This window comes from Ammospiza nelsoni, chromosome 24 (assembly GCF_027579445.1).
Source record: "Ammospiza nelsoni isolate bAmmNel1 chromosome 24, bAmmNel1.pri, whole genome shotgun sequence".
Lineage (NCBI taxonomy): Eukaryota > Metazoa > Chordata > Aves > Passeriformes > Passerellidae > Ammospiza > Ammospiza nelsoni.
The window spans coordinates 2,506,556-2,524,710 of record NC_080656.1 but is presented as its reverse complement, the minus strand read 5'-3'; the positions used below and the strand labels follow the sequence as shown (position 1 = coordinate 2,524,710).

Sequence of the window (18,155 nt, the reverse complement as noted above, 5' to 3'; positions counted from 1 at the left end):
CCTGTTCTGCTGCATGGAAAACCAGCATGGAGAAGGAGCAGGCAGCTGCAGGAGCAGAGATCTGGGAAACTGAGCTTAAGCCCAGATATTTCACTTGGCTATGAACTGAACCCAGATTTAAAAAAAAAAAGAAACAAAACCAAAAACAAAATAAAAAAAATTTAAAAACAACAAAAAACAAAAACAAAAACAAAACAAAAAAACACGCAAAACCAAACCAAAACAAAAAACCCCTCCAAAAACAGGAAAGAAAAGAAAAAAACCCCAACCGCCCAGCATACATGACTACATTAATCTAAAGCAATTTTTAAAATTGCTAATAAATTTTAAAAACTAAAGCTGAAATAAAATTATTATAAAAAGCTGCTCATTTCTTGGGATTACTATTTTATATTTTCAAGAGGAAAAAGGATTTTTATTTTCTAATTCCCTTTATTTTTGTTTTATAATTTTTAATTGTTTTATTTTAGAAAAGAAAAGATCTTCGGATATATGACTCGACCTTTATGTAATCTTTTTTCCCATTTCCTCTCTGTAAATTCCCATTGTCATTTCCATGGTTTCAGCGAGGTTTTCCCTTTCTCCCTCGGTGTCAGCGACACACAGACCCGCGCGTATAAATGATGGATGGACAGAGCGGGGGTTCAAAGGGATTTTTGGGGACAGATAAAAGGACGGAGCCCCCCCCCGGGGTGAGCGATGACGTCACGGCTCCCTTGACCACCATCCGCATCCCCCTTCGCGGTGACGTCACCGGTCCTCCCCCGCGCCTGCGCAGTGCGGGCGCAGCACCCCCCGGCGCGGAGCGGAGGATGCGGGGCTGCAGGTGGGTGCGGGGCCGGGGGGGCCTGGGGGCTGTGGGGGCTGTGGGGACTTCAGGGGGGCTGCAGGTGGGTGCGGGGATGGGGGGTGCAGGGGGGCTGGGGGGGCTTCAGATGGGTGCGGGAATGGGGGGGCGGCGAGGGATGCGGGGCTGCCGGAGGGTGCGGGGCTGGGGGGGCGATGGAGGGTGCGGGGTTCGGGGGGAGCAGGGGCGATGCTGTCCTTAAAGTGGGGGCGATGCTGTCCTTACAGGGGGGGCGATGCTGTCCTTGCGGGGGTCGCACGGGTGTTGCGGGGCTGTTGCGGGGGTGTCGCGTTGGAGCGCACCGCGGGCTGACGCTGCGGGCAGGGCCGGGGAGCGGGGCCGGGGCCGCGCCGCTGTCAGCGGCCGTGCGGGGCCGTGCGGGGCCGTGCGGGGCCGTGCAGGAGCGGCTGCGCTCGCACGCTGCGGGGGCGGCCTGGGGGGTCCTGGGGACGCGGGGGGGGCGCCTGAGGGGCGGCGCAGGGAGGGGCGGCGAGCGCGGCGAGGGCGGGTCCGTGTGCGAGTGTTTGTGTGCGTGTGCGCAGCGCTCGGCGAGTGTGCGAGGGGTGTGCGTGAGTGCGAGGGATGTGCGTGTGTGCGAGGGATGTGCGTGTGTGCGAGGGGTGTGCGTGTGTGCGAGGGATGTGCGTGTGTGCGAGGGGTGTGCGTGTGTGCGAGGGGTGTGCGTGAGTGCGAGGGATGTGCGTGTGTGCGAGGGGTGTGCGTGTGTGCGAGGGGTGTGCGTGTGTGCGAGGGGTGTGCGAGGGGTGTGCGTGTGTGCGAGGGATGTGCGTGTGTGCGAGGGGTGTGCGTGTGTGCGAGGGGTGTGCGAGGGGTGTGCGTGTGTGCGAGGGATGTGCGTGTGTGCGAGGGGTGTGCGTGTGTGCGAGGGATGTCTGTGCAAGGGATGTGCGTGTGTGTGAGGGATGTGTGTGTGTGCGAGGGGTGTGCATGTCCAGATGTGTGTGTGAGCAATGTGCATGCGTGTAAAGGCTGAGCGTGTGTGCGAGAGCTGAGCGTGTGTGCAAGGGGTGTGTGTGTGTGTGAGAGGGATGTGCGTGTGCAGATATGTGTGCAAGGCATGTGCGTGTGTGCGCAGCGCTCAGCGTGTGTGCAAGGGATGTGCGTGTGTGCGAGGGGTGTGCGTGTGTGCAAGGGATGTACACGTGCAAGGGATGTGCGTGCGTGTTAAGGGCTGAGCGTGTGCGAGGGATGTCTGTGCAAGGCATGTGCGTGTGTGCGAGGGATGTGCGTGTCCAGATGTGTGTGCAAGGGATGTGTGTGTGTGCAGATGTGTATGCATGCAGATGTGTGTCTGTGCAGAAGCGTGTGTGTGTGTGTAGATGTGTGTGCAGATGTGTGTGTGTGTGTCCAGATGTGCATGCAGGGCTGTGTGTATGTGCAGATGTGTGTGCATGTGCAGATGTGTGTGGAGATGTGTGTGCATGCAGATGTGTGCATGTGAAGGTGTGCATGTGCAGCTGCAGGGGCACACGTGCAGGCACGTGGATGTGCAGGTGTGTGTGGGGCCTGGAGCTGCTGCTGTGGGGTCCGTGGTGCATGTGTGGGAATGCACAAGTGCACAGTGGTGCACAGTGTGTGTGAGGGGATGCAGGCATGCACTGGGGTGCACTCTGTGTGTGTGTGCACAGCATTGCACGTGGGGATATATGAGTGCATGGTGTGCACACACAGACACTGTTGGGGGGGTGTGCTTGCAGAGGTGTGCGTGCTTGCACATGTGGGGATGTGTGAGTGCAAAGACTTTCATGTGCATGCACTGGGGCACGTGGGGGTGAATGTGTGTGCAGCCCAGCACATGTGCACCACTGCAGCACACATGCAGCTGTCTGCAGACACTCTGTGCACACATGCACTGCTCCGTGTGTGTGCTTTGCATGTCTCTGTGCATGGCATGCGTGTTCACAGGGAGCACAGGGCCCTGTTGTGTGTCTGTGTGTCTGTCTGTGTGTCTGTGTGTGCTGTAGGTGTGTGCAGGGCTGGGCTCCCCTGCAGGTGCACACGTGCAGGGTGTGCATGCACAGGGCGTGTGCTGCAGGGCTCGGGGCACCAGTGGGGCACACGTGCATGGGGTGTGTGACTGAAATCCCTTTCTGGGCAGGTTTGCCCCAGAGCTGTGATGTTTGTGCTGCCTCCCCAGGGAGCATGGCCAGGCTGGGCAGTGAGCTGGGGTGCTGACACCTGTGCTGGGCTGCTCCTGGCTTACTACTGAGTTACTCATTGCTTCCTCTGAGGCTACTGCTAGGATATTCTCAGTAATCTCCTAAGGGAGTAGTGAAATATTACCAAGACACAGCTGAGATGCTCTCAGGTGCTGCTGGGATGTCACGAGTTCAGCAGGATGTGGACAGGCTGCTCTGCAGACAGCAGTGAGGCACTTGCAGAGTGGCACTAAGCTACTCTCAGGATACTCTGTGGATGCTACTGGGATGCTGTAAAAGCTCCACTAAGGTACTATCAGGCTGCTACTAAGATACATCCAGAGCCAATACTGAGGTACTCACATGAAGTATGAGTACCTCACACTGGAGCAGCTCACACACGGTTCCTCCCAAGATACGTTCAGGTTGCTTTCAGTGTGGTTACCGGGCAGTAGGAAAATACCTGGATAACACCACAGTAGCACCTACACACTGAGATAACAGCTGGATCCCATTACACTACTACTAGGATCCTATCAGCACACTCCTTATCTACTACTGTGATACTATCAGGGCACCAGCGTGCTCTTGGGATGCTCCTGACAGAATTAGGATATTTCTGCCTGTGCTAGTACAACATCAGGACAATGCTGAGCTACTCAATGCTGAGCTACTACTAGGATACTCTCAGTGTAGCACAAAGGCACTACCAGGATGTTGCTAAGATGTTATCAGGATAACACTCCAAAATATCCCTTGACTAATTGCAAATGTATTGCTAATGCTAATGAGTATTACTAATGAGGCACTACTAAGATACTACAGGGTCATTGCTAGGATACAACATTACCAGGATATTATCACAGAGCTCCCGAGGTGCTCTCAGGACAGGGGTCAGTTTGCAGTGGGATGCTCTCAGGATGGGTCAGTTTGCAGTAGGATGCCCCAGAACAGGGGTCAGTTTGCAGTAAGACTCTCAGGACAGGTCAGTTTGTAGTAGGATGCTCCAGGACAGGGGTCAGTTTGCAGTGGGATATTCTCAGGACAGGTCAGTAGGATGCTCTCAGGACAGGGGTCAGTTTGCAGTGGGACACTCTCCGGACAGGGATCAGTTTGGAGTAGGATGCTCCAGGATGGGTCAGTTTGCAGTAGGATACTCTCAGGACAGGGGTCAGTTTGCAGGAGGATGCTCCAGGACAGGGGTCAGTAGGATATTCTCAGGACAGGGGTCAGTTTGCAGTAGGATATTCTCAGGATAGGGGTCAGCAGGATGCTCTCAGGATGGGTCAGTTTGCAGTGGGATGCCCCAGAACAGGGGTCAGTTTGGAGTAGGATGCTCTAGGATGGGTCAGTTTGCAGTAGGACACTCTCAGGACGGGTCAGTTTGTAGTAGGATGCTCCAGGACAGGGGTCAGTTTGCAGTGGGATATTCTCAGGACAGGGGTCAGTTTGGAGTGGGACGCCCCAGAACAGGGGTCAGTTTGCAGTAGGATACTCTCAGGATAGGGGTCAGCAGGATGCTCTCAGGATGGGTCAGTTTGCAGTAGGATGCTCTCAGGACAGGGCTCAGTTTGGAGTAGGATACTCTCAGGATGGGTCATTTTGCAGTAGGATACTCTCAGGAGTAAAGTGCACTTATCTGTAGGATACTTCCAAGATGCTACACAAGGGCACTAGCAAAGGTCATGGTAAGAGAATTCTGGGATGCCATACGGGCAACACTCACATTTTTGGGGTGCTGGCAGCACATTGCTGGTACTTTCAGGCCACTTGCTTAGCAGTGATATAATGTCAGATTAAAACCTTTTCTGCTTCAGAGATGGGGTAACAGAGGTGGCTAAAGCTGATAGGCCAAGAAAAGCTTATAGTGTACTGTGATTAGGAAATTATTGTAATTAGTTGGCTTCTGATCGTGATGGTGTGAATTATAACATCTGTATTGTCTCACCCTGCTCAGGAGACTGAAAATGGAATAAAAGTCTTTAAAACATCTCTCAGTTACCGCATCTCTGGGTCAGAAAAGGGTTGACCATTTATCTGACAATATGGTATAAGGATACAACTAAGATACTCCCACTCCAGGCAAATGGATAGTGGCATCACATTTTTTACAAACTGTCAGGGTAGCACTGAGCTGCTTGGACCACTATGAACACTTTGTTGCAACTATGAAATTACCGCTAGAGTAGTGCCACAATATCAGAATATTTCTTCTGAAGGTAGCACATCCTGTTGGGATACTACCAGGATACTACAGAGATACTGCTGGTTGTGTAACAGCCCTGGCAGCAGTGAAGGGAACGGGCAGCTGGGTGTTGTAACCTGTTAGTAGCCTGATGAGAAAATGGGGAGCTGGATGTTGTAACCTGTTAGTAGCCTGGTGAGGGAACAGGGAGCTGGATGTTGTAATCTGAGGGAACAAAGAGCTGGGTGTTGTAACCTGTTAGAAGCCTGGTGAGGGAATGGAACAGGAAGCTTGGCGTTGTAACCTGAGGGAATGGGGAGCTGGATGTTGTAAGCTGCTAGTAGCCTGGTTCCTGACAGGTTGCTGGGTGTTGTAACCTGTTAGTAGCCCAGTGCCTCACAGGTTGCAGGTTGTTGTAAGCTGTTAGTAGCCCGGTTCCTGACGGGTTGCTGGCTGTTGTAACCTGTTAGTAGCCCGGTGCCTGACAGGCAGATGGCTGTTGTAACCTGCTAGTAGCCTGGTTCCTGACAGATTGCTGGCTGTTGTAAGCTGTTAGTAGCCCGGTGCCTGACGGATTGCTGGCTGTTGTAAGCTGTTAGCAGCCCGGTGCCTGACAGGCAGCTGGCTGTTGTAACCAGCTAGTAGCCCGGTGCCTGACGGTGCCCTGTCCCTGCAGCTAAGGCAGCAGCAGCAGCAGCAGCAGCAGCAGAGCCGTGTGAGGGATGGAGGCGCCGCTGGTCAGCCTGGAGGAGGAGTTCGAGGAGGGGCCCGCGGACGATGGGGGGTCCCCGCCGCGCCCCGCGGACCCCGCGCTGGCCGAGCTGGAGAGCTTCTCTGCCGAGATGATGAGCTTCAAGTCCATGGAGGACCTGGTGCAGGAGTTTGACGAGAAGCTCACCGTGTGCTTCCGCAACTACGACGCCGCCACCGAGGGCCTGGCGCCCGTGCGGAGCCGGCTGCAGGCGCAGGAGGAGGAGGAGCGCCTGCAGGACGAGGAGTGAGTAAAGCCCCCCTGCTCCTGGGGCCTCTTCCCACCCTGAACCCCCCCACAGGGCAGGCAGCCTCCCAGCACCGCAGCACGGCCGTGCTCCGCGCCATACTCCGTGTAGTATCCTGTGAGTAAGGGTCTGCGTGCCACCTTGCAAGGTACAGCTCACATCAGCTTGGCCCCTTGCGTCACAGCACAGTGCAGCAGCGTGGAATAGCTGTGTAGTATCTTTTGAGTAGCTGCATAGTATCTTTTGAGTGTCCCTGTAGTATCTTTTGAGTAGCTGTGTAGCATCCTGTAAGTAGGCCACCCTCGAGCCTGCACGCATCCTGTAAGGGTCATTAAACCCTCCCCTTTCCCAGAGCGTGCACACAGCATGACTGTGTAGCACTTCAGAGTAGTGGTGTAGTATCTTATGAGTAACATCACTCCACTGCCTGTTAGACCTCCTTGTGCTCTTCTATGAGCCTATCACATGCAAATCAGCACCTGGACTGTGCTGTGATCATACAGCACCTTGGAGTAGCTGTGTAGGATCCTTGGAGTAGCTGTGTAGGATCCTTGGAGTAGCTGTGTGAGGTCCCTGGAGTAGCAGCCTATGAGGAGGAAGAACAGCGTGTCCCATGCCACGTTGCAAGGAGCCAAAGCTCTGTCTGTGCAAGGAAAGCCCCAGGGGTTGAGCATAAACCTTGAGTAAGGAGTGAGTAGACCCCTCTGTACCATGCTAGGGGATGCCAAAATTCCCTAGGGTGAAATTCCCCCCCAGGCTCCCCAATTATTATTGTGCCTTTGTGTTAAATCCTACAGTTTCATTAAAAACCTTGTTTTGTTCCAAAATGCCATTTTTTCCTGCAAATCCTTGGCATTTTTCCTCCTGATGATTCACACTCTCACATTTCTAGTGGATTTTTTATCTATTTAATCTGTATTATTCCAAAATCACTAACCCTCATTCTCACCAAACAAAGGGGTTACATTCAACCCAAAAAGCCCCAAATCTGTTGGTTTGTGTTTGGATTTTTTCCCCAAACCCACTGAGGTTGCAATGATTTTTGCAATTGGACAAATTCGTGATTTTTGAGAGCAAAATGCAGCTTGGCTGCGCGCCAGGGCTGCCGCGCTGTCGCCGCTTTGTGCCACTTATTGTGTCTTTTTTGGGTCACTTTGGGCAAAACAGGGCTTTTTTTTTAGTCTTCTTTGAATGAGCCCTGTGTGCAGGCTGGGGGAGGGGCCATGGCCTCACAGGCAATGCATTTCCAGAGTTTTTAACCATTTCTTGCCATAATTAACTCAGAAATCACTGCTGGTCTTGGCCTGCCCCTGTGGGGTGCTGGTCCTTTAAGAGCAGAGGAAAAAAAAAATCAAATTTGGGGGAATAAAATCAAATTTGGGGGGATAATTACTAATTTGCAGTGCTTTGTTTAAAAAGTAAGTATTTAAGATTTGACATCTGCATTTTTTGTGCGTTCCTTTGTGAAATCTGTAATTCCAAGGGGAATTCAGCCCTGGTGAAAAGGGAAATAGAATAAATCCCAAAAAGGAGCAGTTTTGGGGCTGGAAAAGGGACAAATGGTTTTGGGGCAATTTTCAGGCACCAATTGGACTGAACCCATCATTTCTGGTGGGAAAATGGGGGATTTGCCTGAGATAGGGAGAAAATTTCTAATTTTTTTCTGTGCCTTTCCCCCATTTTTGACCTTTTCTCCCATTTTTGGCCTTTTTCTCAATGTTGCCACTTTTCAGCTATTTTTTCCCATTTTTTGTCTTTCTCCTCCATTTCTTCCCTTTCTCTGCTTTCCTTGCCCCTTTCTCCATTTTCCCCTTCATTCTCCCTTTTTTCTTACATTTTCTCCTTTTCTCCATTTCCCTTTTCTCCTGATTTTTCCTTTTTCCTCTTTTGGCTCTTTTCCTATTCCCTATTATCTCCTCTTTCCCTTTCTTCCCTTTTGTTCCTCTTTCTCCATTACCCACCATTTTTCTTCTTTTCCCTCTTTTCTCATTTTTTCATCCATTTCTTCCCTTTTACCCAAATTTTCCTTCCCCCGCTTCTTCCCCTTTCCCCCTTTTTCCATCTTCTTTACCCCTTTTTTTTCTCATTTCCCCTCTTTTCCCCTTTTCCTTTTTTGCCCTCTTTCCTCTCTTTTCCTTCTCTAATTTCTCCTCTTTTGGTCACTATTTCAGAAAAGCATTTTAGGGTATTTCTAGGTGTTGAAAAGTGACATTTTGGGATTTCTGGGGTATTTCAGTGAGGGGAGTGGGTGGTTGGAACATGACATTTTGGGGGTATTTCAGGGTGGCATTTTGGGGGTGTTTCAGAAGAGCATTTGGGGACAGTTTGGAATATTCCAGGGCAGAATTTTGGGGTGTTTTGTGCCACTTCAGCGTGGCGATGTTTTTGAGTGGCATTTGGGGACATTTAGAGACATTTTGGGACATTTCTGTGGCCTTTGGGAGTATTTTGATAGCAACATTTCAAAATGACATTTAGGGGGCATCTCAGGTGCTGGGTAAGCATTTTTTGGTGCTTTGGGGTATTTCAGGGCAGGATTTAGTGATGCTGTTTTGAGAAGCTTTGGGATCTTCTAGGACAGCATTTGGGGTTTTCTAGGATATCATTTGGGGTGGTTTGGGATGTTTCAGGCGTGTCAGTGGTGTTTGGGGATTTTTGGAGGTAGTTTTGGGACATTTCTGGGCTGCATTTTGGGATGGTTTTGGGCTGCATTTTGGGATGTTTTGGGATTGCATTTCAGGATGTTTCTGAGGTGTATTTTGGGTTGTTTCTGGGCTGCATTTTGGGATATTTTTGGGCTGCATTTTGGGTTGTTTCTGGGTTGCATTTTGGGATATTTTTGGGCTGTATTTCAGGATGTTTCTGGGCTGCATTTGGGATATTTCTGGGCTGTATTTTTGGGGTGTTTCGGGGCTGTATTTTGGGATATTTCTGGGCTGCATTTTGGGATGTTTCTGGGTGTATTTTGAGTTGTTTCTGGGCAGCATTTGGGATGTTTCTGGGCTGCATTTTGGGATATTTCTGGGCTGCATTTTGGGATGTTTCTGGGCTGCATTTCAGGAAGTTTCTGGGCTGCATTTCAGGGTGTTTTGCAGCATTTTGGTGTGCCATTTTTGGGCTGTGTCTCTGAGATGCAGCATTTTGGGATCAGCACTGACCACCCGCCTCCCTGCAGGGTCTGGGATGCTCTGACTGATGGCTTTGCCCCCCGGGGCTCCCCCCGGCCCTGGCAGATCCCTGGGACCGAGGCCCTCGATGGCACCGACCCCCAGGTAGGGTTGTGACATCCCCACAGGGTCCCCTGGCTGTGATTGACAGCTGTCAGTCAGCCCCGAGGCTCAGTGACCATCATGCACTGCAAACCACCCACAAAGGGTTGGTTTAGCCCCTGGTCTGTGCCAGTTTGCCCCCATGCCATGGGTGGGGTGGGTGGTTTTGGGGGTAGAAAATGAGTTTTCATTTGTAGTAAATTTGTGCTGTCAGTAGCTGCTTTTGGGGTTGTGAAAATGTCCCAATATCCATGGAATTGAACCCATTTGGATGTGTTGCTGAAGGGGGAAGAGAAGATAATTTCCTTAGGTTGTTTTCTGCTAAAAAGGTGAAAAAATATGGTGAAGGTGGGGAAAAAGAAGATGCCTCCTCACCCAACATCTCCATCCATCCATCCATCCATCCATCCATCCATCCATCCATCCATCCATCCATCCATCCATCCATCCATTCTCTGGTGGTGTTCCCCTCTGCCACATCTCCACCTGGTGTCCCCACCCTGTGTCTCCATCAGACCTCTCCCATTCAGCCCCACCAGCCCCCAGCTCCAGCATCCCCTGTGTCTCCACCGAGCGTGTCCAACCCCACTCTCCATCCAGCACCTCCATCCAGCACACCTGGACTTCTCCCTGACTTCTCCCTACTCCATGGCTCCATCCTACAATCTCCATCCAGGACCTGTCCAACATCTCCATCCATCTCCTGCAACATCTGCCCCTCCAGAGCTGCCCATTGTCCCTGCCCAAAGCCCCGTCCAACATCCCCGTCCAGCATCTCCATGCAGTACCCCCGATGTCCCCATGTCCCCCCGTGCCAGGGCTGTGGCTCTGTCCCTGCTGGGGCCATGCCCACACCAGGCTGGGCCTGTGGTGTCTCCTGCAGCTCGGTGGGAAGGAGGAGGAGGAGGAAGAGGAAGAGGAGCTGACTGAGAGGAGTGAGCAGGACTCTGGGATCAATGAGGAGCCGCTGCTGACAGCTGAGCAGGTACCCATGGGCACCAAAAGCCAGGCTTGGCCACCTCAGCCCATGGCCACGAGCTGAAAGCACAGGAAAAAGGCAAATCCCAACATTTTGGGGTGGGGCATGCAGGACCTGGAGCGTGGATGTAGGCAGAAGTGTGGGCTGTGGGGGTGATGAGGGATTTGGGTGCACGTGGGAAGGTGGGCTGTGGGTGCTGCTGTACAAAATGGGGGCGTGGGGGGAAGGATGGAAGTGTGGGGTGCAGAGGTGGGAGGCAGCTGCAGGTGCTGGTGTGGGGTGTAGGATGCAGATGTGGGGTGCAGGATGCGGGGTACAGATGTGGTGAGGGGGAGGTGAAGGCAGCAGCAGGGTGTGGATGCAGGATAGAGAATGCAGGTGCATGTGCAGTTGCAGGATGCAGGAGGAGGAGGTGGGTGCAGGGAGCAGATGCAGCCAGGTGCAGGATGCAGATTTAGATGTGGGTGCAGATCCCCAGTGCCCATGGAATGTGGGATTTGGATGTGGGTGGGAGTGTGGGATGCAGATGCAGGACCCAGGGTACAGATGGATGTAAATGCAGGTGCTGATGCAGGAGGAGGGGAGCAGAATGCAGATGCAGGATGGAGGGGAGGATGCAGAATGCTGATAAGGATGGAGGATGGAGGGAGCAGGATGCAGATGGAGGATGGAGATAGAGGATGCAGGTGCAGGATGAAAGGAGCAGTTGCAAGTGTGGGTGCAGGATGTGAGGGGTGCAAGGTGCAGGACAGTTGCAGGTGTGGGGTGCAAGGTGCAGGACAGTTGCAGGTGTGGGGTGCAGGGTGCAGGAAGGATGCAAGGGTGGGGTGCAAGGTGCAGGACAGTTGCAGGTGTGGGGTGCAGGGTGCAGGAAGGATGCAGGTGTGGGGTGCAAGGTGCAGGAGAGTTGCAGGTGTGGGGTGCAGGGTGCAGGAAGGATGCAGGTGTGGGGTGCAAGGTGCAGGAGAGTTGCAGGTGTGGGGTGCAGGGTGCAGGAAGGATGCAGGTGTGGGATGCAAGGTGCAGGACAGTTGCAGGTGTGGGGTGCAAGGTGCAGGACAGTTGCAGGTGCACATGGAGGTCCCTGACGCCCCACAGGTCATCGAGGAGCTGGAGGAGCTCATGCAGAGTTCACCCGACCCCGAGGCTGACCCCGAGGGTGAAGAGGAAGAGGAGGAGGAGGACGAGGAGGAGGAGGAGGAAGAAACCAAGGCTGATGCTGAAGGCAAAGGTGGTGGTGGGGGCACGGAGCCCATCGTGCTGCGGGAGCTGCATGCTTTCTCCCCTGCCCTCAACAACAACTGCTCCCACGAAGGTACGGCCAGCAAAGCCCAGGCCAGTCACTTTTTGGGGACAATTCCAACCAAATTGGACAACTGAGTCTCTCCAGGCCTCAGTGCTGGCTTGCTCTGGGATTTGGCCAGAAGGGCTCTTGGCAAAAACTGTGAAGAACACAGGGATGTGGCTTCTGGTGTGGAAAGGCACGTGGGGTTCACCAGGAGCCTTTGTGTTCTGCATGGGGGTTCCATGCACGTGAGATTTGTCACTGCTGGCGTGGGCTGTGTCACCAGCAGGCCCAGGCACTTCACTCATTGCTCTGCTCTTTATCTCACTGTGCAGGTTACCAATCACACCATGTCACTAATTGCACTGTGCATGTCACTCATTGCACCATGCATGTCCATGATCACACCATACATGTCACCGGTTGCATGATGCATGTCAATGATTGCACCACACATGTCACTAATTGCACCACACATGTCACTAATTGCACCATACATGTCACTAATCACAGCCTGCCTGTCACTAATTGCACTGTGAATATCACTGAGTGCACCTTGCATGTCACTAATGGTGCCAGAAGTCCCTTAATTGCTCTGGGCACATCATTTATGGCTCTGAGCATATCAGTAATTGCACTCTGGGTTTATCTCTTGCTGTCTCAGAAAATGCAGAGCCCATCTCGCTGAGCAGAGATGCATTTTACTGGCTGCAGTGTGTGTTTCACTGACTGCACTGGGGTGTCCCTGACTGCACCAGGCATTCCCTCCTTTCCCCATGTATGGCACTGCCTGCAGCGAGTCCAGAGGAGGCCACGGGGATGCCCCAAAGGCTGCAGCTCCTCTGCTGGGGTGACAGGCCGGGAGAAGGCTCTGGGGAGAGCTCAGAGCCTTTCCAGGGCCTGAAGGGGCTCCAGGAGAGCTGGAGAGGGACTGAGGACAAGGGATGGAGGGACAGGACACAGGGAATGGCTCCCACTGCCAGAGGGCAGGGCTGGATGGGATATTGGGAATTGGGAATTGTTCCCTGTGAGGGTGGGCAGGCCCTGGCACAGGGTGCCCAGAGCAGCTGTGGCTGCCCCTGGATCCCTGGCAGTGCCCAAGGCCAGGCTGGACAGGGCTGGGAGCAGCCTGGGGACAGGGGAAGGTGTCCCTGCCATGGCAGGGAGGTGGAACGAGACGGGCTGTGAGTCCCTCCAGCCCCTGTTGGGGATGTCCCGGGACACGAGGGGTCTGTAGCCGGGCAGGGCTGGGCCAGCTGTTGGGATGTCCCGGGTCAGTAGCCAGTCTGTACCCGGGCAGGGCTGGGGAGGCTGTTGGGATGTCCCGGGACAGCAGGGCTCTCTGCCCGGGCAGGGCTGGGGTGGATGTTCAGGATGTCCCGGCACTCCAGGGCTCTCTGCCCGGGCACAGCTGGGCTGGCTGTCGGGATGTCCCGGTCTGTACCCGGGCAGGGCTGGGCTGGCTGTTGGGATATCCCGGGTCAGTAGCCGGTCTGTACCCGGGCAGGGCTGGGCTGGCTGTTGGGATATCCCGGGTCAGTAGCCGGTCTGTACCCGGGCAGGGCTGGGGTGGCTGTTGGGATATCCCGGGTCAGTAGCCGGTCTGTGCCCGGGCAGGGCTGGGGTGGATGTTCAGGATGTCCCGGCACACCAGGGCTCTCTGCCCGGGCAGGGCTGGGCCGGCTGTCGGCGCGGGAGCTGCTGGCGGCCGCGGGCCGGGCGGAGGCGGCGAGCCGGGCGCTCTCGGCCGAGCTGGTGGCGCAGCTGGCGCGGCGGGACGAGCTGGCCTTCGAGAAGGAGGTGAAGACGGCGTTCATCGGGGCGCTGCTGGCCGTGCAGGGCGAGCAGCGAGAGCAGCGAGAGGCCGCCCGGCGCCGCCGCAGGGACAAGGGGCTGAGCCTGCAAGGGGCGCGCTCCGAGCGCGGCGGCAGCATGCCCCGAAAGGTGGGCACCGGGGGGGCACCGACAGGACAGGGGTGACCCGGGGCCAGGGGGGAGTGGGGGGATGTGGGGACAAGGTGGGGCAAGGGGATGAGGGATGGGATGGGATAATGGGATGGGATGATGGGATGGGATAATGGGATAATGGGATAATGGGATGGGATGGGATAATGGGATAATGGGATGGGATGGGATGGGATGGGATGGGATGGGATGGGATGGGATGGGATGGGATGGGATGGAATGATGGGATGGGATGGGAATAGTGATAGGGTGGGGCAGAGGGACATGGGGATGAAGGGGTGGGATGGGATAATGGGATGGGATAATGGGATGGGAATAGTGACAGGGTGGGGCAGAAGGACATGGGAGTGAGGCAATCGATGGGATGGAATGGGATGGGATAATGAGATGGGATGGGATAGGATAATGGGATGGGATGAGATAATGGCATGGGATGGGATAATGGCATAGGATGGGAATAGTGACAGGGTGGGGCAGAGGGACATGGAGGCAAGGCGATGAGGGATGGGACAGGATGGGATAATGGGATAATGGGATAATGGGATAATGGGATGGGATTATGGGATGGGAATAGCGACAGTATGGGGCAGAGGGGCATAGGAAGGATACAGGACAGGGGGAATGTAGGGACAGGGGCACTTGGAGCAGGGACACAAAGGGATATGGGATGGGTATGGAGCAGGGTGCAGGGATGTGGGCAGGGTGTGGATGTGGGAGGCAGGGGGTTGTGGGGGGTGCTGGTGGCAGGGGAGGTGCCGGGCTGATGTCGCTGCCCTGGGAGGTGACAGGGTGACACCTGGTTGTGTCCCCAGCGCTTCAGCATGGAGGGCATCTCCAGCATCCTGCACTCCAGCCTGCGCCAGACCTTTGGCCCTACCACCAACGAGAAGCAGGTGCCCTTTTTCCCCCCAAAATTGCCCAAATCTGTTTGTTTTCATTCCTCCTCCCTGATCTCCCCATTCCCCTGCATTCCCCAACCCCCTGTTAAAATCTTCATTTTACAACCCTGCTCCATCCCCTACACCCTAGTAACCCCTCTTGAAAAAATTACCTGTTTTCACCCCAAAAAGTCCTCTCTGAGGAGGGATGGATTTGGGTGGAGCTTGCAGCACCCAGTTAGTTCAGCATTCCCCAAAATACCTGCAAATTAACTGCAATTGCAGGAATCTTGCAGAAATACTCTAATTTTCCACTAATTTGTCTCAAGACAATGCAAAACTAGTTTTGTGCCATCTGTGTGGGTTTTGGGGTGGCTTTTGTTTTTGCAGTACCTGAACACGGTGATTCCCTATGAGAAGAAGGGCTCACCACCCTCTGTTGAGGACCTGCAGATGCTCACCAACAGTGAGTATTCATTCAAGCTGCTGGTTTTGGTCACCATCACATGTTTTGGGGACACAAAGGCACATTTTGCTTTGCTTCAGTGGCTGCAGTTTGGGCTATCATTGCAGCACAACCAGTTTGAGGCATATTTTGCATCATTGCAGCCTGGGCAGTTTAAGGTGCATCATCATTGCAACAAACCCACCTGGTGGGGAAAATCCCCGGTTTGCATCACTGCAGCACAGCTGGTTGGCAGCCAACACCTCCCCCGGTTTATTCTCTCTATACCAGGATTGGTTTGGGGGTAAATCTCCCATTCTGCACTGGCACAGGTTGGCTAATGGGGATGGAATTCCTTTTTGGTCCTGTTTGTGTGGCTCAATGGTATGGCAACTGTGGGGCTGGTTTGGGGGACAAAAAGGGGCATTTGGGGGGCAGCAGGGCCAGGCTCACAGCTTTGTTCTCCCCCACAGTCCTGTTTGCCATGAAGGAGGGGAATGAGAAGGTGCCCACTCTGCTCACGGATTACATCCTCAAAGGTACCTGCTCCTGCCCCTCGTGCATCCTTCACTCAGCTCCTCTGCAGCTCTGGGCCTCCCCCACAGATCCTTCTGCACCCTCCTGCCTCCCACTGCATCCTTTGTGTGTCCCTTGGGCATCCCCATCCATCTGGGCATCTCCTGGGCCTCCTTGTGCATCCCTGTGCATCTCCCACACCCCTTTTGTCCATCTCTTGTGCATCCTCCTGAGTCCTCTTGTGTCCTTCGTGTTCCTGCCGTGCACAGCTCTGTGTGTGCATCCCTTGTGCATCCCTTTCCTGTTCCTGCTGCATCCCTTGTGCAGTCTCCTGCAGCATTTCTGCACCCTCATGTGCCCAGGTGCCTCATTCACACTCATGCAGCCTTTCTGCTCCTGAACCCCTGTGCATGTGGGGCACACTCGTGTGTCCCTGTGCCCTCCTGGCTGTCCCTGTGCACTCTCCTGTGTCCCTGTGCAGCCCCTGGCCACCCCTGGGCACCACTGTCCATGCACATGCAGCCAGTGCAGCCCTGTGTGTCACTGTGCACCCTCGTGCAGCATTGCACTGTGCATTCTTGTGCATCCTCCTGCATTCCATTGCTTCCTTCTACATCCCTGTGCATCCTCCTGCATTGCAATACATCCTCCTGCATCCCTGTTTGTCCTCCTGCATTCTAATGCATCCCTGTGCATCCCTGTGCATCCTCCTGCATCCCTGTGCATCCTCCTGCATTCCATTGCTTCCTTCTACATCCCTGTGCATCGTCCTGGATCACAGTGCATTCTCCTGCATTGCAATGCATCCTCATGCATCCCTGTGCATCCTCCTGCATTCTAATGCATCCCTGTGCATCGTCCTGGATCACAGTGCATCCTCCTGCATCCCTGTGCATCCTCATGCATTCCAATGCATCCTCCTGCGTCCTTGTGCATGTTTGGATCCATCTTCCTGGATCACAGTGCATCCTCATGCATCCCAGTGCATTTTCATGCATTCTAGTGCATCCTTGTGCATCCCTGTGCATCCTTATGGATCACAATGCATCCTCCTGCATCCTTGTGCATCCCTGTGCATCCTCCTGCATTCCAATGCATCCCCATGCACACTTCTGTATTCTCCTTCATCCTTGTGCATCCCTGTGCATCCTCCTGCATTCCAGTGCATCCTCGTGCATCTTTGTGCACCCCTGTGCCTTCTCATGCATCCCTGTGCATCCTCCTGCATCTCTGTGCATCCTCCTTTATTCCAATGCATCCTTCTGCATCCTTGTGCATCCCTGTGCTTGCTCATGCATTGCAGTGCATCATCCTGCATCCCTGTGCATCCTTGTGCACCTTCCTGCATCCCAACGCACTTCCATGCTTCCCCACACCCCCCTGTGCATCCCTGTGTGTCCTCCTGCATCCCTGTGCATCCTCCTGCATCCTTGTGCATCCCTGTGCTTGCTCATGCATCCTTGTGCATGCTCATGCATCCCTGTGCATGCTCATGCATCCTTGTGCATCCCTGTGCATGCTCATGCATCCCAATGCCCCTCCATGCTTCCCCCCACCCCCCTGTGCATCCCTGTACATCCCTGTGTTTGCTCATGCATTCCAGTGCATCCTCCTGCATCCTCCTGCATTCCAATGCATCTTTGTACATCCTTGTACATCCTCCTGCATTCCTATGCATCCCTGTGCATTCTCCTGCATTCCAATGCCCCTCCATGCTTCCCCACACACCCCTGTGCATCCCTGTGCATCCTCCTGCATCCCTGTGCATCCTCCTACATCCTCCTTTATTCCAATGCATCCTCCTGCATCCCTGTGCATCATCCTGCATCCCTGTGCATCCTCCTGCATCCTCCTTTATTCCAATGCATCCTCCTGCATCCCTGTGCATCATCCTGCATCCCTGTGCATCCTCCTGCATCCTCCTGCATCCTCCTTTATTCCAATGCATCATCCTGCATCCCTGTGCATCCTCCTGCATCCTCCTTTATTCCAATGCATCCTCCTGCACCCCTGTGCATCCTCCTTTATTCCAATGCATCCTCCTGCATCCCTGTGCATCATCCTGCATCCCTGTGCATCCTCCTGCATCCTCCTGCATCCTCCTTTATTCCAATGCATCCTCCTGCATCCCTGTGCATCCTCCTGCATCCTCCTTTATTCCAATGCATCCTCCTGCATCCCTGTGCATCCCTGTGCATCCTCCTTTATTCCAATGCATCCTCCTGCATCCCTGTGCTTGCTTGTGCATTCCAATGCATCCTCCTTCACCCTCCTGCCTCCCTGCACCCTGGGTGCCCCCGTGCAGTGCCCCAGCCCCTCTCTCTCTCTCTCTGTGTGTCTCTCTCTGCAGTGCTCTGCCCGACCTGACGCGGTGCTGCCCCCACACTCCCACCCCGGCGCCTCCAAAGCGGGGCCAAACCCCAGGAAAAAGGGTCACCCCCCCGTGGCTGCCCCACCCTGCACTTCCCCCTTTGCACAGCTGGGAATAAAGAATTCCTGACGTTAATTAGGCAACTGGTGTCCAGTGTCTGTGTCTCCCCTTGCTCCTTTGCAACTTTTTGATAGGAAAATTATATTTTTAAGCAAAAAATCCCAACATAGACTTAGCTCATTAATATTCTGGGATCTC

At 54.1% G+C, this 18,155-nt stretch overlaps 1 protein-coding gene across 1 annotated transcript; it reads left to right on the top strand.

The window, feature by feature from the left end:
- The first annotated feature begins 779 nt into the window (after window positions 1-779).
- FEZ1 (fasciculation and elongation protein zeta 1) lies at window positions 780-18,040 on the top strand. Its single transcript, XM_059488343.1, has 10 exons — window positions 780-826; window positions 5,868-6,188; window positions 9,365-9,461; window positions 10,342-10,443; window positions 11,536-11,752; window positions 13,395-13,666; window positions 14,500-14,580; window positions 14,956-15,031; window positions 15,484-15,549; window positions 17,877-18,040. Exons 2-10 carry the CDS (start codon window positions 5,914-5,916, stop codon window positions 17,891-17,893), a joined length of 1,203 nt encoding a protein of 400 aa, XP_059344326.1. The 5' UTR covers window positions 780-826; window positions 5,868-5,913; the 3' UTR covers window positions 17,894-18,040.
- Window positions 18,041-18,155: the final 115 nt, after the last annotated feature.

What these genes read in the sequence shown, in the direction of transcription:
- FEZ1 (XM_059488343.1), top strand. Translation starts at nt 5,914, where the DNA reads ATGGAGGCGCCGCTGGTCAGCCTGGAGGAGGAGTTCGAGGAGGGGCCC. An exon ending in GAGCGCCTGCAGGACGAGGA is followed by an intron (nt 6,189 to 9,364) that starts GTGAGTAAAGCC and finishes GCCTCCCTGCAG; the next exon opens with GGTCTGGGATGCTCTGACTG. An exon ending in CCTGCAGATGCTCACCAACA is followed by an intron (nt 15,032 to 15,483) that starts GTGAGTATTCAT and finishes TCTCCCCCACAG; the next exon opens with TCCTGTTTGCCATGAAGGAG.